We start from the raw sequence: 25,293 nt of genomic DNA on the forward strand, positions 1-25,293 counted from the left end.
TTTTCTACATAAATACAGAGTGAAATCAACTACAATGTCTGTGTGGAAATGTTCTGATTGGGAAATTAAGTTTATTGTTTTATTGAGCTGACTTAGATTTAAATCTTTTTAGCACTATCCAAAAAAACCAAGATGATCTGATTCAGATCAAACAGGTAAAAGAAAACATTTCTTTTAAAGGGGAAAAAAGCTCACCATTACCAGAAAACATGAGAAGAGTCACATTTCTCACTCTAAATTATCTAAATCACTTCACTCTAAATTATAAGGCTGGAAAAGACCATTGGGTCATATGCACTCTTCTTGCATGTAACACAGGCAACAAATCCTAAATTACAGCCTAATAATTTGTGTTCAGTTAAAGCTTACTTTAGCTAGAGAAAGAATTGGTGTGGGTTGATGGCTACAGAGACGGAAAGTCTAGAACATCGTTGAACAGTTTGTCATAGTCACCTTCACTGCTTAAATTTCAGAGTTACTGATTTAGTAATATCTAACAGGACATAGCCTCACTGCTTCTATCATGAAGGTCCTTCTTATCCTAGCTGCTGTGGAAAGGAACAGGAAGACGGACACCTGCAAGAAAAACGAGCCTACTATTTTGCTCAGTGCAACGACAATGTCAAGCACACCAAGAAAGAGAATTAAATAAACAACCAAAAACCCATCCAGAGATGCAATGGTCTCGTTAAATGAGTGATTGAGCTACAATCTGTTGATACATAGTGGTTGAGGACAACCCTATCAATACACCGAAGAGGAGGAGGCTCTACCTGTCTGCCCACCATGCAAAGTGCACCTTGCAGTTGCTTTTTCAGGTGTCCCCACCACATATTCAAACCAGCTTGCCAGATGGACCACACCACCAACTAATACCTTCTCCTAATGCCTCCGGTTCTACATTCAGAGAAATTCAAAGAGTAGATTCTTCATAATGATGGCGATCTGGCATATTCAGGCTTAGTTAACAGAGCATAGTCAAGTGGCTTCACAAAGACAAGCTGGCCAGCTCTAGTCTGCCATTCAGAGTGGGCACAAGAACAGAGAGACAGGTATGGAAAGAGTGCTAGAATGGAGGTCTGACACTGGATTAAGCATTCTATTCTCATTCAGTTATAATGAATTATAATAATCAGCGCTTCTCACTGTTTCTCACAAATCTCACTCCTTCCTGTCCCAAAGCATATTTCAAAAAAAAAAAAAAAAATAAAAAAATTCAGCCCTTCATGGGCATGAAATGTTTTGGTTTGTTCTACTTTGTAACAGCCACGGGAGAAATACTTCTCTCCCAAAACTTCAACTAATAAAACCCTAAAACTCAGTACATTAATTCCATAGCCCATCAGTCATGTATTTTAAACATAAGGACTGAGCAGCTTGCCTGGTTCTGGATGGCCCGTTTTTCATTTATTCAGTAAGCCATTGGCTTTTAGGGAGTCGTTAGAGAAAAATGATACAGCAGTAAAAACATTAATGATAAGTGGCAATAAAACTCCACTTTTCTTCCTCAAATAGCTTTACAATTGTGAACTAATTCTTCCCAAGGATACATGCTTGAGGTAAGACAGCAATTATTTGAAAAGTAGTTTTACAAACAAAGGATCTGATAAAATAAAGCAATGCACCACAGGTCACAGTGAGATTTAACAGTGACTATTGAATTGAAACACTGGACTCCCCCACACCTCATCAGAAATCATCTCTTCTGCTTTCTTTCAGTGAGAAGGAAAATTAAAATTCAGCTCTCGTTCCTGGGTCATGCAAAGAGGTCTTCTGCACAAATTCACAAATTTTTGTAGAGAAAATTAATTTCACCTTTTTTAGAATATCAGCCTAATAGTACCTAATTAGCCCTGATTCACTGGCACCTAATTCCTGTACAACACATGAAATTTCATGCTGTGAGCTGCTTCTGCAGAAATAAACAGTTGTGCATACCAAAGGAAATACACTGGGAGGAAAAGTGCACCTGAATCCCCAGCTTATGTTGGTGATTACAATCTGTTGAAATATCTGGATCAAAGTTCACATCAATATAGAAACCTGTGTACAGTTATATTCTCAGATGTATTTACCATTAAAGATTATTTCCATATCAGTGTTAGGGTTACTAATATTTTGTTTTGCATGTATTTTCCTATGATATTTATTTCCTTCTTAATGCTCTCAGAGATATTCCAGTGCAACATTACTGTAGGAGAGCCAGGTATTGTTACAACTCTGATACAAATGGCAACGGAAGCACTTGGATGGTGATCTTTACTAAAATAAGAAAGAACTAGAATTGCCTTTTAAGTACTCAAAATTTTGATGCTACTATTATACGCAGGGAAAAGATACAGCTCTGCATCAAGCCACAGGCCTTTAAAGGAATCAGTAACAGAAAGACACTGTAGCTGCACGCTGTGCGTGTGCAGTGGACACACTACTTTGGACACCACAGAAAGTAAAAAGAAATAAAGTGTCTGTTCAACATGATGGTCCAAGATGCATTCTCGGTCTCACAAAATCCCTAAGCCACTGTTAACTGGAAGTATATGAGGAAAGGATCACTTTGCATTCATCCTTTAGCTTCTATCACTGCACACAGTCATGAACTGGATGCCAGGCCACATGGTCTGAACATTCTTACATTCTATTATGTAAATTAAAAAAATATTCTGGTTTCTTTAATAATCCTGGGTAACAAACAGCTAGAAGCTATAAAACTACACTTTTTTCTGCCTGCAAGAAAAAGAAAAGAAATGAGTTCTTAAACATCATGAATGCTGTAGAGGTTGAAGTTTGGGAGCATTTATTTACCAACTCTTCCAACACAAGAGCTATAGAGCATTAGGAAAAACCTAGTAAGTGACATGTCTGAAACAACCAAAATGTTCTCACAGCATGTGGTTAAGTTTGGGAATTCCTTGCTAAAGATTGTTGTAAATGCTACAACTTTACAGGAACTCAAGGATCAACGAGATAAGATCACAGAAGAGAAAGTTATCATAGGTTATATTTCACAGCAGCATTCCTGGAAATTTATGAGACAGAAATTCTTAGAGGCCAGGAGACTGTTTTGGGAATGCATCACTAAACACCTCCCCCATCTTATAGTTTTCCATAAGAAGCCAGTGTTGAATACTGGGCTCAATGGTACTTCAGAGATGAGACTATGATAGAAAGATGGCCATAAGTTACAAAAAAAACAGAATCATCACAGTGAGTAGACAGAAATAGATTGTTTGGTTCCACTGCACTCAGTAAGATTTTGAACAAGACTTTCCAGGCTCCCTTCCCTGGCAGCAATTTCTGCATATAGAACTTTTGCAGTACCTCTGTGAAATCACCTCTGGGAGAAGAGGAGAAAACTGAAGCCTAGATGAGACCATATAAACTGTATCAGCACTAACAAGTGGTAGCACAGGCTCTGTTGGTACTGAGGACACTATGCACAAGGGTTTTCAGAGAATTTTACTTTGGATTAGCTGTAGTCTGGTGCTGTGGACTAAATGCCCTCTCTCTAGCTGCTGCAGAGTTAACTTTCAATTAAGTTCAGTCTAAAAAGAGTTCTGTTCATCTTCTGCAAGACTGTCTCATGTGTGAAACATGGTAAGTGATGACAATCAGGAAAATTCCTTCCAAACTGCACTTCTGATCTAAGGTGGAACACTGACATCTACCTCTGTGCTCCAGATGTCAGGAAGTGTCAGCTGTGGCACAGAAGGCACACGAAATATGAAGCCACAAAGCCATGCTAAGGATGGATGTTGGGGAACAGTAATGCCCTTCCGCTAGCTTATGATTTGAAGCATGAAATGGGTGTATCCTAAATACTCTTTACTCAAATTGTTATCAATGATCATTAAAACACTTAAAATACTGGATTAAATAATCCAGTTCCAGCCATGGGATAGGACTAGTATCACAACAATGAGATCTATCAGAATCATTAGATATTCCATGAATACTACTTCCTGTTATTGTTTTAAATTTGCTACCATTCCATTTCAATGATAGCTCCCTTTTTCTTGCATGACATTACAATATAAAAGATGGTTCTCACTCAGAGGAACAAAAAAATGTAACAGTGGAGCATGAGACAGACAAGTATTTTGCTGTAATGGGAGACTGCTTGGCCGATAAATATAATGAGATATTTTTATTTTTTTCCCTAAGCCCTTCTCTTTCTTGACAAAGACAAACTCTACTACAATACACTCCTGTTAATCTTAACTGCATATTTCTTCTTTAAGGGGAAAACTGTGATTTCCTCTGAAGTTCTTCATATCAGTCGGAGCTGACAGGCAAGTTAGGATGGACTGGTCATGTTGCCCACGTATACATACCCCGCACAGGTTTTGATATGATAGGCAGGAAATACTCCCATTACAGAATAAACTCCTAATGCCTCTAGGGGAGATCCAGGCCAAAATGGCAGAGGAATGCAATATCACTGCAAAGTCATACCACAAAAAAGCTGTATGCAAAACGCCTTGCTGCACTGTTCCCATGCTACTTGCTATAAAAGGGCATCACATTTTTATTGCCTGACTTGATGCAGCTGGTGATCTACATCAGTATTCATCTACAAATCTGATTTTCCTCTGACTTAAGTGTTCTGCCATGGAGATGAGACACAGTCTTTCTTACTAGGCAAAAGTATATAGTGCTAGAGAAAGGATGTTAAACCCCTGTGTCAATTTAATTTTAGAATACCTTTCAACAGATTTCAGGGGTGCATAACACTTCAGAAGAAAGGTCTCCAGTAGCTAAGGTGGTACTTGCCCCTTTTTAGAGCTTTTACGAAATAAAATTTTACAATCTATGCAGCAGAGGAAATGTGAAACAGCCTCACAAATCTGAAAGTCTGGCAGGGCAAAAAAGAAAGCAACAGCCTTTCTTCTTCCAGAGGCCTGAAAAAATAGGCCATCACAATTTCATCACAGAGGACAGCACTACAAGAATGCCATAATGGCATAGGGTTAGCTTAATGAAGAAGGAAGCTCAAGGAGCCACAGCCTTCCCCCTCTTCACTTTTACCAGCCAGTGCAGCACAATGTCCCAGGACATGTAACGTGCTCATTCTTGCAGATGCTGCTTTTTCCCTCATGGGAAGCAGGGCTGCTACCACTCAACACATCAGGCTTGTCTTCAGCCCTTAAGAAGCCAAATGTTTAGGACAGAAAAATTTCAGTGACTAAAAGGACCTACTGACTACCCTGAATTCTTAAGTGCCCATTATTGTGCTTGTGATGCCCTGGAAATCCTACCTTTCCACACTGCTTACATTTCCCCTCCTGCCTCCGCCTGTGCACCCAGTGATGTCGGACAAAGTTCTGCAAAAGAAGGACAAAAAGATAAGTTATAGAAAGCAACGACAGCTTGCACTCAGTGGTACCATCTGTGTGAAATTGCGTTACAGACACCAAAGGAAAGGTCCCTTCAGCCAATGTGATCATCTCTGGAGAAAAATGTAGTAGTGCCCATGGGAAACCCCTGACACAACCAAAACTGGAGAAGGAATAAGGATGAGATAGCGTTCTTTATCCATATTGAAATGCAGCCAGAACTACTCTCTCTGTACCCTTCTACAAAAAAAAAGAAATTCATTACATGATGTGGAGATAATCATCACCTAAATACAGGGTATGGAAGTACCCAGACACTTCTGTGTTCAGCCACGATGCAGGGGCCTGCTCTATTCTGCTTGGAAATACAGCCTTGTAATGCAGGAGAAGGGAAGGAGGGGAGGAAGGAACAGTCACTGAAGCAGTCTTTTCTCCATGTTTGGGCCACTTACATCCTGGATGACAACAAAAGGTAGGCAAGAGACAGGAGGGTGTGCAGGACTGCCGCCCCTGCTTCTGCACAGGCAAGGGTGTTAGAAGGGGTCTGCCAGTGCCATGATGTTATGCCAGCCAACACTGAACTGTCCATGTGGCAGGGAATTGGGCTGCCTCTGCTAAGAGCAAGCTGGCCACCAAATCAACTACAAAAGGTAAGAGGTGTTCTTGAAACACTGGTTTCTAACTATGCAAGACACATACATGAATATATCAGTAATAAGTATCCAGCACCTTCAAAGGAGCTCAATTCATACAGTAGCTGGATGCAAATCGTAAGGGTTTTGAATGTTTAGTATTTTTTTTTAATGTAAAAAACTTAGGACACTAGAGATACTTCTAGGAGAAAAAAAAAAGGAAGAAGCAAGTAGGAGGAGAGGGAAATAAAAACCACTAGTTCAAAGGTCAGGAAGTAAAAAAAAGAAATGCTACTAAAAAAAGGCAAAATACAGTATAGCTGAATGAATGGGAAAAGAAACAACAAAGATGAAGTAGTTTCCATCAGTGCAAGTAATGGAGTGCTTCAGCTAGAATTCATTTTACATTTGTTTTGGGAGAAGAATGTGTTCCACTGGGAACCATGCTCTGTCTAAGACTCCTCTGAATCTAAAAGCACTGCTGCAGCTCCACACCAGGTAGATCAGCACACAAATCAAATGGAAAGCAATCATCATTTCTCCACTACTTACTTCTCTTGGAGATCTGGAGCCTCCTTCTCGGAAAGTCGGTTTGCAGCGAAAATTAATCTGGCATTAAAATAAAGCTGTTAGAACTGAAAGTGAGCTGAGAGATAATTTATTCCAGTATGTTGACCTAGGCAAGACTTCCAAAATATTTATTCTCTATTAAAATATTAGCTTCATTAGCTAAATAAAGTAACTTACCTGGATGCCAGAAAAATCTCTTTTCATATGCCATAATAACTCTTCTTGCTAGACCTCTACACAGCCTTCATCTTCACTAATGCTATTACTGCCTGCTCAGTTCAACTACTAAAACTGTCTCCTCCTTCCTTAGAAGGAAACCACTTTATCTGTTTTTTTTTCTGAAGAGCATTTGCAACCAAAGTGGACTTAAGCTGAGGGCTCAAGAGTTAATAGGAGCTAAAAATATAACTCTGTAGAATCTTTTTGCACATCCCAGCTTTATGTCTTCATAAAGAAAACCTGTGGAGAAGTCTTTAATGCACATTGATGAACTGTACAAATTACCCTAATTTTCTACCTTTTGCTTGGATCAGGCTGCTTTTATATCCACCTCTCCAGCCACAAACCATTTGGGGAGCATTGTACTGCTTCATGCAGTGGTATTGCCTCCTTCAAACGGGAAAGACAGAATGAGGACAACAGAAGCTTCCATGAACAGAAAACATTTTTAGGAGTGTGAAGAGAAAAAGAATTTAACAAACAAGGGAGTCCTATAAATCTCTTGGTTTGTTTTTTGGTGGGTTTTGGGTTGGGTTTTTTTTGAGAAGAGAAAATCAATAGAGTTAACAGCTGGAGGGGGCAGAAGGCAGAATGTAGAGAGAAAACATATACTGAAGAAGAGAGAGGCAGGGGAAAAGGCCAAAGGATATGTGAGGTAAGAATGTACTAAATGAAACAGATTCAAGCTTAAGTTCAAAGAATAAAACCCTTCAAAGAACAACACATTTAAGGATACTGCACAGCTATGTTTTGTTATGAAGGTAGAAGGATCAAGTTCCCTCCAAATTTAAATACAACTCTTCCCTTTCCCATATAAATGAGTCCTTTCCTCATTTAATAATGGCCTTCAAAATAATAGCTCAAGGAAAAACCACGACCAAAACCAAAACAAAAAGTAAACAAAATACTTATTACTTAAGAAGAAACAAAGTCTTAACATTAGTCTTCCTCCACTGTGCTTCACTTGAAATTGCAATTCATTGTTTCACTGCTGAGTCGTGGCAGGCTGGAAAGAGCACCAGCTTACATTTATTTTACTTGCAACTTATACCTTTGCAGAGGGGGGCCAAGCACAAGACTTATGCATCACTTCTAAACTCCACAGGCTTTAAGAGGGATGCAGACTTTATAACAACCCTTTGCCAAGAGGTGAATTTCATGGCCTCCAGAACAGCATAAATAAGCTCAACAGAACGGGTTTTACCTAAGTGCTCATTTGCTCTGGCTGGCAATGCCACCAGCTCACTGGGCCATGGAGAGTCAGCACTACTGCTGATGAAGGAAGTCATGAAAAATTCACTTGTAACATTTTGTGCTGAAAGCATGTGGTAATGCTAATTTCACTGTGGGTAAAAGCATCGGGGGTGGAAATGGTACCTCTCCAACTCAGTATTACAGCAATCACTGTGACATTTGTCAACACAAGTCCAAATGCTTGGAAAGGAAAACATTCTTTCCAAAGGGTTGCTGCTATAAATTTGTTATGCATCAACTTCTTTTATGGAGAACAACATTGCAAAACATATAGGAGTGAAGATGAAGCTCTAGTGAAATCAGTGGGGAAATTCCCACTTACCTTTCTGGGTGGGATATATGTAAAGAAATAAAAGGGTGGGGGGAGATTTAACACACTACCAGTTAGACATAAGAAAGACAAATCAATGATGAGAAGACTGAAGTTACCAATAGATATTCTATAGGCACCTGGGCGTGATGAGGGCTCCTTGAAGGAACTGAGAAGCAGATCAGGTCAGATGTTCACAGCTATAATGATATTATAAAGGAAAGTTTGATGTGTTCTATTTTAAGTACAAGAATTTCTGAAATCTTGAGGAGAAAACAATATAGTCTAGTAAATCCAGTGAAAAATGCTCATAGTAGCATCTTACATTACATTGCTTGTAATAAATACAGCTGTCATAATTTATCTTATGCTGGGTTTAGTTGAGGAATTTTGAAAGGCCTACTTTGCACATGCAGGATACTGCATTTTCCAGCTTCAGTTTTAAGTCTAGAATTCGAGGGAAATTATTTTTAAAATAAAAAATGTGAAAGCATTCCATATTTTTTTTTGTTGGTTTGGGTTTTATGGGCTTGGTTTGTTGTTTTTGTTTTTTGTTTAGTTTTTTTAATGGTTCACAGGGTTTGTACAAATCTATTTTAAATAAGTAAGCTGGAATTTTAAGGGTGGGGGTTTTTAAAAAATATATTGTTAAAACAGCTATGAAAACCTAATTTGGCATACGGTGCTTTCCAGACTGAAAGCTTAGTAAAGGAATTAATGAGTGTTGTCCACATCAGGCTCCAGAAGATGGCAATGTCTTACCTTCTCTAACTGCTCCATGCACGCGTTGTGGACCACAATCTTGCAGGCAGCACACTTCCTCCGCAGAGCAGATTTCTGCAAGAGGAAAGGGAGATGTGTGTGCATGGAGGTGCGCTGTTCCCAGCAGGAAAAAAGTTAGCTGTGAAACAGGAGACGGTTCGCTCCTTATGCAACATATATTTTTTTTTTCCCCTCTCTTGGTGCTTTCAACTGTTCTGCATATTGAAAGAAGGTCTGAAGCTCTTCCAGTTAAGAATTAGACTTTGTGAAGAAGAGAGAGCCACAGTACTCCAGCTTGTGAACTAGAAGCAAACGGCTGTGTAGCAGGTAAGGCTGTTAACAGTGGAGATCATCACTCTAAAAGGGAGCAGCCTGCGAAGATGATGAGCAGGGCCAGTGAAAAGAGGAGAAAAAACCATACATGCAAATCAGAAAACTCAGACCAGTTCAGAAGAGTATTGTCATTTCATGTTTGTCATATAACACTTAATTTGCTGGGGCTGACCATTGCCTTACAGAAAAATATTTTGGTACTTGGGTTGTTTAGCAGAAAATTACAACATTCTCACACAATGTTGTTAAATGCTTATGAAATATTACAGCAGGGACAAAATTCTCGATCTAATTAGGCTGGTTAGTTTTATTAATTTCAGTAGGGCTTTGAAATAATTTCCATTGAATCCCCTGAGCCAAAGCATATCAAAGGCAAGAGAATGTATCCAGGAGAAAGAGAGAGAAGGGGGGGGGGGGGGCATCCTTGCATATACTCAATGTAATAAACCAGATGGAATTAATTTTCATAGAAATTTAACTTAAAGACTTGTGCTTGAGGGATAGAAAATTTATAAACACACTACATGTTGAGATTTATTTGCTTCAGTTTTAGATTCAGTCTGTTCACGTTCATTTAAATCTCTAATAAATTATTTCTTTAGAATTTTCAGTATATTGTAAACAAACTCAAGAAGAAACAGGGAACAGCTTCAGCTTACATTGTAGAATAATTATTATAATTTTACTGCGTCTCATAATTATGAGTCTGAATTATCTAGGTACATCCTAACTGTATGTGTTCACATGTATGTGGAGTGCTGTTCTAATGCTTCACCTGAAGAATCATGAGACTATAACAATTAAGCTTTCATGTGTTTTGTGACTTGTTAACTTGAAGTAAGTTTTTAGTCTCTGTGTTTACGAAGAAGTGTGAAACTACATAAAGGAATTGATCCCTAAGATGAAAAACTGCAAAAAGCAAACAAAGGTAACACCTTGCAAGCAGCTATTCTTTTAATATCTTGCTTTTTAAGTTGTTCTTATTATTTTTGAATGCTGGTGGATTTATATTGAAAGGCTATTAAAAATTAAGACTATCTTTTCCATTGCTTCTAACTTCTCTGATTTATCATGAAATGTCAACTCCATACTCGAGAGATGAGTTAATGTTCTGTATAGGCTAACATTTTATGCAAAGTCTGTGCAGCTACAGCTTAATTATTTCTCACTACTTCTCCACTGAAAACATTTGATCTTAAATAGTCTGCATGTAAAAGAACTAAGGCAAAGAAAGACCAGGACAGGCACAGAAAGATGCAAAAGATCTTCGGAAGATCCAAACCAAATAAGCATTAGCCTTTTGACAGATCAGGTTAAATTAACCACAACTAAAGTTAACTGGATTTTCATTTCCATCTCTAGTTCTTAAGCTAATGAAAACCCCATACACTGCAACACGTTATAAACACAGATATCTCTTTCCCCAAAAGGGAACCAATATACTAGTACCTAAAAGTGAAAAGAACCTCAGTCAGGTCAAGTAAAGGCCAGGCAATTAAGAATCAAGCAACTTTAAACTCTGCTGATCCCTCAGTGTCTTCAGGCCCACTGGCTGGAAAAGTTTGTCACCATGTAAGAGGTCTCCCAACATTCCCAGATACAGTATAAGTCAGTGGGTATAATTTACCAGCTACTGAAAACAGTCCAACACCTACAGAAACACACCTCTAAAGCTAAGACACAGTCTTGCAAATCACATGCAACGTATTATATTATGTATTATGAAGTTTTTCAAATGTCTAAGATGACGACAACAGTTGTACTGGGTCAGCCCAAAGGTCCACTCAGCCAAACAAATCCTGTCTCTGGTTTTTGCCAAAACCCAGTGCCTCAGAAGCAATACAAGTGCAGGGCAAACACTCAGTGACACTTCCCTTGAATATTACCCCGCAATCTGCAGTCTGTTACAGCTGGGACTTGGATACAGAACTCCTTGTAAGCTGGCACAGACTTCCCAGGCTTGGCCTTAACATTAGATGCCACAAAGTTATCCATTTGCTTGAGAAATTATGGGCATGGATATTAAATTGGAGCTACAGAAAGCACTAGTATTTTAGATCAAAGCACCCCAAAAACTGGGGGTGATTAGTGAGTCAAAATGCTTTAACTTGGATCAAACGATCTGAGCTGGATGGTTGGCTTTTTTACTAAAAGTAGAAAGGTGGTATCATGAAGAGTCAGAGGCAGTATTCACAAACATCCCAGAGAAGAGGGACTCCCTTTACACTTTGCAGTCAGAGGGCCAGGAAGCTCCCTTGATCATTGATTCAAAGCAAGGACTTGAACTCTCTCATCACGCTTCTTAATACCAAGGTGTTTGGTGGTTTGTTTGCGTTTTTTTCCTCTCTTCTGCTGAAGCAGTTTAACTGAAATACTAGGTGAGGAGTTGCTGAAGCAGACTAGATTTGTAACACTGACTCCTCAAAGAAGAGACACGCATGGGTTAGAGATCAATCCAATGAAACATTTTCATTCACAGCAGAAAAGCTTCAATAGGAAAAGGCAAACCCCGAATATTCTCAGACAGGACAAGGCAAACACTCAAACATAAGTGCACTCATTGCTGGTGAGTGCATTCAAGAATTTGGAAAATTCAGTTCAAATCCTTGCAGTGATTAAAATCACAAAAATTTGATCAGACTCCATTCTCAGAGACCCCAGCAAGTGAAATATTTGTGTATATAGATAAAAAGGTAATTTCTTTGAACATTTCTAAAATGCCTCAATATTCTCACCTTTTTTCTCTTGCCATGTCAATAAAGCTGCTCATTACATCCATTCTCGCTGTGTAAATAATCTGGGTCACTCAAAATTTTCTGGGGTTTTTTTCCCCAAGCAACAGAGTCTTTAACCAGTAGACTTTTGCCCCTTTTTCCTTATGGAACACAGGCATCAACAACAGCAAACAAATAAAGCTCCCAAACATCTGACCACTCTATCAGTCTGAAGTCAGGCTTGTTACCTCAGAAAGAGAGAAGGAAATCTCAAAATAACTCACTGAGAATTTGACTTGGCAGCTTTCCTCCCCCAGGTAGCAGAGGTCCCCAGAAACATTTGTCTCCAGCCACAGATGCTCTCCATTCACAGCATTTTCCTAGAAAAAGATGATTGTTCATCTGGTTTGTGATATATGTGAGTATACAGAAAGACAGATCTGATTTTCACCACAAATTTAGAAAAAGAAAAAAAAAAAACCACACAAAAACACAAAACCCAACAATCATATGTTGTTCTGTTTTTTTACAACACAAAGCCAAAAGAGTATTTCTGTCTTACCACCCCTGCTTAAAGGATGCTGATGATACAATGAACTGTCACCAATCACACCTGAAGTATTTTTGTGCACAGTTCAGTGAAACTTTGCCCACATTTTTTGCACATGCTGCACTGTTTGACTGGGACCCTAGATTTCGTAAGCATATGATAGTACACAAAAATTAAAGAAACAGAAAATCAGGAGAGGTGAAACAAAACCATGACTACTGAATTTCAGTTGGAGAAGCCCAAAAATTTGAGAACAAGGCTCAGAAGTACAAAATAACATACTGACATTAGGACTTTAGGCTCTAGGATAATAAGATAGTTTAGACAAAGAAAAACGCCTTAAGATGGCTGCATCGACACTGTATGAAAACATCAAGCAAACATGAAGTGGCCAGGAGAGACCAGATTTTAATTTTATACCTGAAAGAATGATACATTCAACTGAGAACACTCAGAAAAAAAGTTTACCTAGCACACTGACCATTAGTAGTGATTAACAGGGTAACACCTGATTTTTCTTTGACAGTCTCATTTGACTAAATCTGTACTTTAATTCTTAAAAATTCTTGTTCTGAGGGAATTTGGTTGTAGAAAGACTTCAGTTTTAACTTGACTGTAATCCTGGCTCAATTAAAAAAATCTAAGAACTCTACTGTACACTATTTGAGCAAACTGAATAAACAGGATTTCTGTTCAGCCAGAATTAGAGCATGATGGAAAATGCTTTGACAGTCTCTGACATTTGGTTCCCACACTGCAGAAGTCACAAATGATGACGCTTACCAAACAGATGGCGTCCAACAGCAGGATGCTCTGAAATAGCCATCTCGGTTAAAATAATTTATTTAAAATACCACTGACAGTTTCCAAGTGATGAAATGAGAAAGCTTCTCTTGCCATGCAGATTTCTTAGGTAATGCAGAGAAGCAGAAGTGGCAAAATCCTTTGCCTTCTGGACTACGAGTGCATACACAATAGACAAGACCTACACAAGTCTGCACATGGTGCCTACCACAACTCTGGTGTTTACTTCAAATTAACCAAGAGGATGGGAACATTACTGTGTTTTTTCTGGTAGGAAGTCTACCTGTCCATAGGTCATCTGACTTCATCAGAAATGCTCTCATTCATGTCAGACTCAGTATTTTCCCTCAGCACAAGGGGCTGGATGAGACTGATACTTGGATTCCAGTCTACTGCAATTACACCCTGATTAATCTTCATTTAGTGGCACACTGTTCTGTACCTCCGTTTCCTCTCATCCTTTTGTCTGCTTGTCCACCTGAGCTGTAGACTCCTTGGGACAGAGATTTTCCTGAACTGTACAGGTCAGTGCACAATAGTTTAGGTGAGGCTTTTCAGCACTTTTATAATGTAAAATAGCTTTTAAGGACTTGAACTAGCTTAAGAAATTCTTCAGGCCTTACTCAGATGGTAAATTACGCAGATTGTAAATTCTTTCCCTTCAAGTTTATCCTCATGTTAAAGCAATTTTCCCTGGCAAAAACTGTATCAGTTGTACAGCGTTTCATGGAAGCCTAGTGACACCATACTAATAAAACTACGATGCTCACAGTACTGCTCAATATATTAACTTCTTGTCTAGTTTATGAGAAGCCAGACAAGAAAACCAAAGCAGGAGGATATGGGCTCTACCAAAGAATGTTTGACCTGAGCACATTCTCTGATGATGTAGCAGTGCAAACTCGACATTATAACCCAGAGCAAAATTTTATGGATTACAAAAGATGTTTAGGAAAGATCGACTATGAAAGCTTAGTAAGTAAGCACACAGCCCCTGAGACATAATTTTTAATGAGGAATCAAAGTTATATTAAAAAATAGATTAAACAGCCCTTCAATCAGGCCATGTCCACATAACTTGCCATCCAGGATTTCTAAAGATAAAGTGGACCATGTCCATAAACTAGTTTAGACCAATTGAGTATGTTCTCCATTTTTCCAGACTGTGTCATAGATTCACATGTCTAACTTTACATCACAGTAGAAATAAAATCAGTAAGCAGTCTACAAGGATGACCTATGTAGTTCATGCTATGATAGACTTCTGACAAGACTAGATAATAAAAATGTAAATAAGTCGATCTGGTATAAGTGGCACACCTCCAGATACCTACTGCCACAAACAATTACACAGCACTGTGTGTGAAAACTCACAATTTCAATTCCAGCAAATTGACATTTGAAAAAACTTCTTTCATCCTGAATCAGAGCAAATTGCTGAGACATCCCAGGATGAAATGCCCTCCCTCAAAAAGCTTTGCCTGTCGATTACTCTGCCTCAAAATAAGATCAAAGGGAAATATTTGAACTTCACTGTTCTAAATTTTACAGAGCACTATCATTTATATGATGTGACATTCTGTTGCCACTTAAGCAAATCAAGATGATATAGTCAAAGGAAAATGCTGTGACCTTTACCAAGCCAAATTTTTCATTCAATTCCAATAGAAAATTTTGACAAAAATCAATGTATTTCTATGAAAAATTTTTACTTCAGAAAAATCAGTGTTTCCTACTCCATCTACCAACACAAACTGACAGAGGTCACTCAGATCACCTCTAGTATGAGCTCCCATTTAACACAAAACTAGAGTACAGTAAAAGCTACATCAACGTGTATATTTTGACACAGGTATTTTTCCACAAGAGCTTTGAATTCAGCAACCTTTTCATAATTTGCCAGTTTGGTCTATATTGCACTTGCTGTCTTTATGTTAGCTTTAGGAGTAAATTGCTACTTAAGAGGCAACCGTCCTCTTTCTGTCCCTGACCCCTTAGACCCCCGTCTCACGCTCTTGCCATTTTCCTCGTGACTGATCTAGTAGCTGTGAAGCAACGCATGAATCATTTGATCTGATGGAAAAAACCCAGACAACTTATCTAGCAAATCAGCTAGGCAAAATTACTTGCCCTGTGACCACATAACTGCTGGATCTCACACAAGCCGTGGTGGGTTAAAGGTGGGTTCAGTGGGGCTGATGCTTTTGGTACCCACTCAGTGTTAAACCAGCTCAGCTGATCTGTCAAATCATGCTTTTAGTCTGACATGCTCTGCTTTGACTTACTGTATAGAAAAGGGATACTGCCCATCATCGTGGATATAACAACAATTACTGTAGCCCAATATCCTGCAGTTAAAGAATGAACCGGGAACTTTGTTTCCTCTCCTGGCTTCCCTGCCCTTGCAAGTGTGTGAACTCCGTGTCCTGTGAAGAGACAGAGCCCCTGCTCACTGAAGTGGAGGCAGCAGTGCTTTCCTGGCAGATGCAGCCTGCCTCACAGGGGACACATGAACTCAATATGCTCTCCCAGATGGAGACCTCCCATTTGATTGCTCCTGATCCATTACCACCGTAATAGCAAACAATTCCAGTATTTCAAATATTCCTTGCATATGAAACAAAAACTAAATACAATGCACACACACACCCAAAGTGAAAAAGAAATAGGAATTCAAGGACTAGGAGTCTGGGAACAATGTAATTGCATGTGCGTGATCATAACTTGCTGTGCATATTTCACTAATTCAACTGGGTTTCTTCTAAGTGCCCAGCACAGTTAAACAACAGAGCATGCGTTACCACCATTCTAAAGCCCTTAAATATCCCCATACCTCACTGTTCGTCAAGCTGCAGTCAGAATGGTTCCAAAAGCAATGCAGATAAACCCAAGTAATTTAATTTGCCATGTTAAGCAGCTATAGACATTCAGCCAAACAAATATACCAGTCAGCTCAACTTTTTAGTTCAAAGGAATCGTAACTCCAATTCTAACGGGAGGAATGGAGCTCTCCTCTCCTCCACTCCTGCCGTGACTAGCATGCTGCAATAAATTATGTAAGGCAGATTTCTAAAATAAGCCATTAAGAAATTTTTCCCTTTGTTAACACTCCAGTAAGAAAGATTAATCTTCTTAAAAATATACGTTTACCTGATAAACTTACAATTAGTCTAAATTCAGTGTTCAAGAAATCTAAATCTAATTAAACATATTTGTAAGCAAAAATTATTAGCTTTAGCCCTTTTCTTTATGAGGTCCCTATCAAGCAGAAACGAGTTTGTTTGGATGTCTTTTTCCCAAATGTCTTTCATGTTTAGCTTGTGTTTTACCCTTAACTCTGAAATTCCAGAGTCTGTAATGTTTATATAATAGCAATGTCCCAAATGGTTTTCTGTTGATATATATTCTCAAGGTTAACTCCACCTTAGCACATTTTATTTTGGGAATATTCTAAATGAAGTCACCTTTTCTTTAATTATTATAAATGTAATACATGGACATAAAACAAAACATCACAGAAATACAGTATTGCATCATTACTTAAAAAACTTGAAGATAAGTAGAGTCCAACTTTCAGAATTACTTTTGGGCGTTCAGCTTCTAGGTCTAGGTTCACCATATTCTCTAGCTTTTTCTGCCATTCTCCTTTCCCCCACCATGCTTTTCAACATCCCTGCATCAGTTACCTAGTCCTGTATCCTCTGCTGAGCTTTTAAGATTCTTGTCACCATCATCTGAAAGATCATCTGTATGCAGAAGCAGAAAAACAACAATTGTCTTCATGGAGGAGCAACGTCCAGATGCTATCAACAGAGATGATGATTCCCTATGTTCCCATGAACTATTATTTTGGCTGACAACTTAACTTCAGTCTTTTTGGCAGCAACGGGGAAAAAAATACCTATTTTCAAGAAGGGCACCTTCTGTAATACCGCTGCATCCTTTATACACTGCTGGAAAAAGGAAAAAAGAAATAGAGGTGGCCACCATTTTGATAGACAATAGACCTCTTTTTCCTCTTTAGATCTCTCTGGAAAGATTAGTTCTCAAACCTTGATGAAAAAGAAACAGCAAAGTAGGACTACTGATCCTGAGCACATTGCTTCAAGTGCCATCTGCACACAATATTTCAGCAATTTTAAGTATGCACGAAGCTTGAACTTATCACTACTTATTTAAGTGGAACCAAAGCTCCCAATGCCTCTACATGCTTTTATGTGACTAATGCAATACCCATACCCCAGCGTTCTCGTATGTTATCAGATGCTCACATGAGAAACATCTCTTTCAACTGTTCCCAATTACAAAACTTAGTCTTGCAGACACACCAATGAAAGGGAAATATTCTTTCGTACAAAAATTAGTATAGCTTTTAGGAATTGATGATACAGAAGCCAAACCATTCACACAGAAAAGAAATACACTTATCTAGACTCACGAGGGAAATATTTGATCATACGTAGAACACCTATTAGCGTACTAACACACGTTAGTTATCCAAAGTGTAGTATATCACTAGGCACTTACAAACACTGTATATGAAAGTAAACGGACAGCACTACTGACCAATGCCAACAAGAGGCAGACTATAATGTAACAGATTCATTGCAAAGTCACATTCATTGATTGTAAATAACTCACTGGTATGGGCCACCTCACTGTCTATTTATCTAGACCATACTCCTTCAGTTTGTCTACAAGAATGTTATGGGAGATAGCGCCAAAAGCCTTGCAAAAGTCAACATAACCACCATTGCTCTCCCCCCATCTACCAAACCAGTCATTTAATTATAGATGGCTTTCAGGTTGGTCAGGCATGATCTCCATAAAACCATGCTGACGTATCATTCACTTTCTTATACTTAATATTTTTTGAAATGGCTTCCAGAAGGATTTGCTCCATCATCATCCCAGGAATCAAGGTGAGACTGATCAGTCTGTGATTCCCTGGATCCTCCTCCTTGCCTTTCTTGAAGACAGGATTGACATTTGCTTTGTTGCAGTCCTCAGGAACTCCTCTTTCAAAGACAACATAGTGTTCTTGCAATTATCAGCCAGCTCCCCCCAGTACTTTTGCTTGCACCTCATCAGGTCCTGTGGACTTCTCTATGTTCAGTCTAAGCGTCCCCTAACCTAATCAATCATCCTCTACAAAGGCAAGTCTTCCTTGCCGCAGCCATGTCCTGGTTTTGGCTTGGGTAGAGTTAATTTTCTTCATAGTAGCTGGTGCAGTGCTGTGTTTTGGGTTTGGTGTGAGAACAAAGTTGATGGCACAGTGATAGTTTTAATGACTCCTAGGTAATGTTCATACCAAGTCAAGGACTTCTCAGTTTCTCGGGCCCTGCCAGCAAGAGGGCTGGAGGGGCACGGGAAATTGGGAGGGGACACAGCCAGGGCAGCTGACCCAAACTAGCCAAAGAGGTATTCTATACCATGGGGTGTCACACCTGGTATATAAACTGGGGCCTGCTGATCACTGGTCAAGGACTGGCTAGGCATCAGTCATGGGGTGGTGAGCAATTGTATTGTGCATCACTTGTTTTTTCTTCCTTCCCTTTGGATTTCATGCCTCTCCCCTTCTCCCTCCTTTTCATTATAACTTATTATTTTATTTCAATTATTAAATGGTTCTAATGTCAACCCATGAGTCTTACATTCCTTTCCGATTCTCCTCCCCATCCCTCTAGGGTGCAGGGGGAGTGATTGAACAGCTACATGGTACTTAGTTACTGGCTGGGGTTAAACCACAAAAAGCCACTGGTGTCAGGGGCCTGCGATGATTCCTGAAGGCAGGCCTTAGCAGTAAAAAAAAAAAAAAAAAGCACACATTTTGCACATTGGTTTTTCCATGTCCTTTGTCACCATGTCCCCTGTCCCATTCAGCAGTGGCCCAACATTTTTCCTAGTGTTCCTACTGCTGATGACATGTCTACAGACACCATTCTTGTTGCCCTTCAATTTTCTGTTAGATTCAACCCCACGTGAGGTCTGGCTTTCCTTACCCCATCCACATGCGATTGAGTAGTGCCTTCTACAATCCTCCTGGCTGGCCTGGCCCTGCTTCTACATATTATCAAATGACAGTTTCCAACTTCTACTCAAACACATCATTTCTATTCTTGTTAAGATCTGGAAAATTTTATTTTTTTTGTCTTTTATACATATAATTTATGCTCTAAGGTTATATTTCTCCTCTGAAAAACATTCTGCTTGCACCCAAAGAGTTCTGACGATGTATTCACATAACACAAAGCATGGATCAGTCTCAAGTTGTTTCACTGAACTCCAAGAATGGAAGCTGTGCATCTTCAAATGCCTCTTGCAGGACATAACTAGGGTTTCAAGTCTTGAGGTCATGCACCATATGTGCCTGCTGAGGAGAAGGCAAGAAATGAGCATCAACAGAAAAATGCATTATGGACAAACAAAATGAGATATTTTGGGCCAGTGGGAAGCTCAACACACTAATATCCTAGTGGCTGTCAAGATTTTTGTAGGTACTAAATAAAGCAAGAGCTAGAAGGCAGTACTTAAAAGGAAATTACAGGATGACTTTGCACAAAAGCTTGTGGTTATTTTCCTTGGAAGAAAGAGGCAGTATGAAAATATACAAAGACCTAGATCACCAATGGTGTACAGGCACTGTATGAGACGGCTCAGTCCATACTTACTTGAGAATCTAGGCTAGAATTATTTGCTTTATCATGTAATACATGGGAGTGATGCCTAAAATGGGGGAGGGTGAGAGAAGGGGCTATAAATGAACATATCACAGGGACAGGCATTTAAGGTGGTTCCTTTTTGGTAAGGCATATTCTGCATTTCCCTCTGGCTATAACATTACCTGCTCCAGAGAACATATTCTGCACAGCCCTGCTGTGAAAAGATAGCATTAAATTAGACAACAAAGCTACAAGTTAACCTGAATTAGGTGTAGCAAGTGTGATGAAACAGGGCATTTATAAGTATGTTAGAGAAAAGAAACCTCAGGGATGACAGTAGCAACAACAATAAGACATACTGTTTCTTATATAAACGGTCTTAAAGAGACATCAGAGTCATCACTTCCATTTTACAAGTAGTGAGGCTGATGTACAAAAACACAAAAAGAGTCATCTGAGCTCACTCACGAGGTAAGTGGCAGAGCAGGGAATGGAAATCCCACTCTCTGAATCAGTGTCCTGTTCACAAGACGATGGCATCTGATAATGGTAAATCACCCGCAAGGAGTTCCAGAAAAGGGCAACTATAGCCAGGGAATTATTTCCAGTTATTACTGCGAACAAAACAGGGAGGAAACATTTCCTACTGCAAAGTCAACTGACAACTTATGTTCATGTCATTTAGACTCTGGAAAGATCTCCCATCACAGGTCCTTGGAGAATCATCCTCAGAAATACTGAAGAGCAGGGTAAGATAGATGGGGGATGCAACATGCACAGATTAATGCTGCCTTCCAGCGGTTAAATACAGAGACTTCCTGTCTGGCTCCAACACATCTTAATTCAAATTCCTTTTCAGTCCACCAAATACACCTCTGGACATAATCATCAGTATTTGAAGTTTAACTTTTTTCTTTACTGACATTCACTACCCATTATAAACCCTGTCCATTTCAGCTTCTTCACACCTCCAAACCACCTCCCTGATATCTTTTATAATTTATATAAAACATATATATATCACAGTATATTTTACTGTGACTCAGATTTGAGAAACGCCTTTCTCCCTCACATTCACCAGTTAGTTCAGGCTCCTCCCAGCCACAGATGTCTCCCACTCAGTATCCTGTCCCTTTCCCCACATGCCACAGGATTGCCTTCCCTCTCCAATCAAAACGTGAAGTAAAGCAGGAACAACCTGAGAAGCTGGAACAGCTGAGAAATTGAACTAACAGAAAATCTAAACCATAAGCCAGGAAGTGTGAAAACACACACATACACAACTAAAACCCACAATATTTAATCAATATTCACCAACATATTTCGAGACCTGTAGTATTTATGAACTGGGATCACATGAGGAACCACACGGTAAAATTACAGACAATCAGCTTTGAAGAAGGTTAAGTTGCGGTTCTTGGGATTGGTGTTTAGGGTTTTGGGGTTTGGGTTTTGTTGCTGCTGTTGGTTTTAAGCATGATTTTGAAAGGTGTTTAATTTAGCCTGTGCCTAACCCTTCACATATGTGACTGATCCTTGAAATTTCTACTAAACTGCATTGATGACTCAAAGCAGACATGTTTTAACGCCTTGCTTGTCAGGATCTGGGTTTCCTGGAGCAAAAGATCAAGGCATTCTCCAAAGATCTGCCAAGAGGATTCCATGTAAGCTTTCAAACTCATTTTAACACTCTATGTTGAAGTACAGTACTGAAGAATATCACAGTGAATCTAATACAGCTTCCTGCAGTACAGCCTGTAAATTTTTATCACTTTAAACTTCAAGTGCAACAGCTGGGTCTGAAGTAGAGTATGTTATCTAGAAAGCCAACTAGTCTCGGTATACAGAACAGAAATAAACATAAGCCGTATTCATAACATATGCTACCTTAACCTAAAAGTCACTTGGGTGGCTGGTGCCTTGATACTGCCATGTACTGAGCTCTTTACCAATAGCTGAGAGTGAGATCTATTGTATGCTTTGCTTTAAATGGGACACCCCCGTAACCTACTGGCCTAAGGCTCACCTCCTTAGCATGTACCAGCACATAACTACATAGAAGGTGCATGGGAATGGTTCAAAGCTGTGTCAGGGGAGGTTCAAACTTGACATTAGCAAATATTTCTACAGAGGGTTGTCAAACACTAGAACAGGCTTCCTAGAGAGATAGTTGATGCCCCAAGCCTGTCAGTGCTTAAGACATTAAGATAGCATTAAATTAGACAAAGCTACAAGTTAACTTGAATTAGGTGTAGCAAGTGTGATGAAACAGGGCGTTTGGACAATGCCCTTTACAATACGCTTTACCTTTTGGTCAGCCCTGAATTGGTTAGGCAGTTGGACTAGATCATTGTAGCTCCCTTCCAACCAACATAGTCTATTCTAGACAGTCCTAAACTGTGCCCTTCTGAAGTAGCCCAGAAACATAACAGAAACAAGATGGGAGGGATGGAAACATGATTTCTTTGTCTACAAGACAGGAGAAATCTAGCCATACACACAAAGTATTGTGAACAAAGATTTCTACTACCTACTCTACAGGCCAAGCCAACTCAACATGTGCCTTCAGCTTTAACTTTCGGCCCATCAAGCAGAGATAGAAAAACTCTGCTGTGCTAAAATCAGATCACCTTTGGATGGCAGATCTTGCCAAGAAGGCAGCAAACAAATGTAGCCAGACAGTTCCCAAGCTGGAAAGTTTGAACAGCTAGTCTGTGCTGCTAAAGTCTCCGCAAGTTTTCATGTCTCTGCCTTGCACTTCATTTCATAATAGAAGCATGTTCCCAATGACCAGCACTAATTCTGATGGCAACGTCTTATATTGACTTAAGGAAGGAGACAGCACTAGCCAAAGATTCTGCTCAAATTAACTGCCAAAAACCCAAACACCTACAGTCCACTCTAAGGCCGCCCTTGGTTCCTTCACAGGTCCATTGGAGACTGCAATGTTGAGGGAATGCACAGGAGCCAAGTGCTGGAGGCCTGACCTGGAGATTGCTTTCCTGCAAATTGAAAAGAAAAAACACACATAAATGGAGTGTATATCAAATATAATTACCCAATATAATAATCCACCCCACCCCTTCACCAGAAATCAGAAGAGGCAGTACAGCATCTAATTTCAGCTTGGGTAAAATGGTGCTTGAATGCCATCTCCTGCTAAAGCAGTTTAGGAAAAGAATAAAGTAATCTGATCACGGAAAATTACTGTTTAATGAAGATCAGTTACTCATCTGGCACTAAGCTGAAGTTTCAAATCCAGTGGATTACAAATGGTTGTTTGCCAGTTTCAGTGGAGTCCTCATTCTTACGCTTACTCCTCACCTACCAGCTGCACCTGCTGCATCAACTCATACATAATTCCAAATAGCCCTTATTGGAGGAACGAAATTCAACTTTATACAAAAAGTGTAACACCTGCTGCTTTTACTTAGTTTATAGGCTGGGAAAAGACACCCATTCAGCATCCAACAGATAAAACAAGATATGTGGACAACACAAGTCAGGAAGGGGAGTCATATGCTACTACCTTTTTTGAATCACATCAGCATCCCTCAAGGTAATATAGCTTCTTCCCACTTACATTTCAATCCTATCTTTTTGGTCCAAAGTCATTCTTACAGCTTGAGGCATAGATATCGCCTCCTTCAAAAGTCACAGATGGTGACCAGAAACCCTCCTGGAGCTCCACAAGCGCTGAGAGCTTATCCGCTGCCTGCTTCCCTAGAGGCACCCAAGCCCTGCCAGATCAGCCTCGAATAGTGAGCCATCAGGTGGGAAGCATCATACGCTGCTGATACAAAGCTCAGCTGTACTTGGGCAGTAGATTTCATAAGGCTTCATAACACTATTGCGTTGTATATTTTAGCACTTGGTGGTGGTGGCCAAAACAATCTCACAGCTTCAGCTGCAATGATTCAGAAGAGGACAAAAACATCTCAAGGAGAGATCTCCTTTTGTAAGCCAAATGCACTCATCCCCCACAAAGCGAAATGACAGTCTGTTTGTGTAAAGTGCATTTTTGTGATACCACTCCCACAGTGCAACGGCTATTTATAGCATCTCCTAATCTTACTGCTCTCCCAAAGCAATAAAGGTCAACTGAGCCAGCGATGACAATCCAGGTCAGCCATATGCTAAACAAATCTTTCCATTGTCCTGAAAATATACAGTGCCATATATATCCACAGTAAAGGAGCCTGGAAGCCTCACTGCTCACAGTGTACATCTGGAAAAATAAGCGAGCTGAATCAGAATTCCTTTCCTGTGAGTAGCATGAACAACTCAGAACATTAACATCAGACTCTGATCAGCCAGTGCCCCCTTTAACAACATGGGCAAGACATTGACATTAAGGTTTTTTTCCAAAATATTTTGCATTTGATAAAAAACCCATTAGAAGAAAGGAGCCCAAGAAAAAGACTTTCACCACCTGGCCGTATCTCAGGAGAGAACAGTTTAGCAAGCAAGATGTTATGCCATATATGTCAGTACAATATAAGCTACACATTTTCTCAATTACACAATTAAGGCCTTGAAGAAATAAACCACAAAACACTACAATACTAAGTTCTTTGAAATATATTTTTCCAGGAAACTGTCCCTTATATGGCAGGCTCCTTCCATGCTGTTTTGGGTACTAATGTAATTGTTAGTACTTCCTAAACACAAGAGTACATTCTTGTGACTATTCATGGTTTATAACATGGCAATTTGTTTTGGTGGAAATGGGGCGCACTCACATTTTCCATCCTGCATCACTGACAGTGATAAAGCAAAGCTACTTAGTCCTGCCCTCATAAGAGAGGAAAGTAGCATCCACTTTGTGCAAAGCAGTGCTTAAGTAAAGGTGGCATAATAACAGTGTTAGCAGTTAATTTTTATTTGATGAAACACGCAGATATTTTCAGTCAACACAGTTTACAGCCTATTACTTGTCAAGCAACAGAGCCTATAAAGTTGCATGCATCCACTAAGCAAATCCACTAAAGCAAGGTTTGCAATGACTTTTCCTAGGAACAAATTTATCTGACCAGTCTGGCAGCAAGGCTTCTAGCTGGAATGCAAATTCAGCAGAGACTTAAATGGTAAATAAGCCTAATGAACAGCTACAGACATCTCAGCATCAAGCTTTGGATACTATTTCAAGT

The 25,293-nt window shown here is 39.5% G+C and overlaps 1 protein-coding gene across 7 annotated transcripts in view; it reads right to left on the bottom strand.

Moving 5' to 3' along the window:
* The window catches only part of DGKI (diacylglycerol kinase iota), a 228,073-nt gene that overhangs the window by 125,137 nt on the left and 77,643 nt on the right, over positions 1 to 25,293 (bottom strand). For all 7 annotated transcript variants that reach the window (XM_040596412.1, XM_040596410.1, XM_040596409.1 and 4 more), the window contains exons 2-6: positions 23,037 to 23,145; positions 12,412 to 12,507; positions 9,081 to 9,155; positions 6,518 to 6,574; positions 5,256 to 5,321 (exon numbers count right to left, since the gene is read on the bottom strand). In XM_040596412.1, the coding sequence (XP_040452346.1) occupies positions 5,256 to 5,321; positions 6,518 to 6,574; positions 9,081 to 9,155; positions 12,412 to 12,507; positions 23,037 to 23,145 (403 nt within the window). The remainder of the gene's footprint in view (positions 1 to 5,255; positions 5,322 to 6,517; positions 6,575 to 9,080; positions 9,156 to 12,411; positions 12,508 to 23,036; positions 23,146 to 25,293) is intronic.

The sequence above is a fragment of the Falco naumanni genome, chromosome 5, assembly GCF_017639655.2.
Source record: "Falco naumanni isolate bFalNau1 chromosome 5, bFalNau1.pat, whole genome shotgun sequence".
Lineage (NCBI taxonomy): Eukaryota > Metazoa > Chordata > Aves > Falconiformes > Falconidae > Falco > Falco naumanni.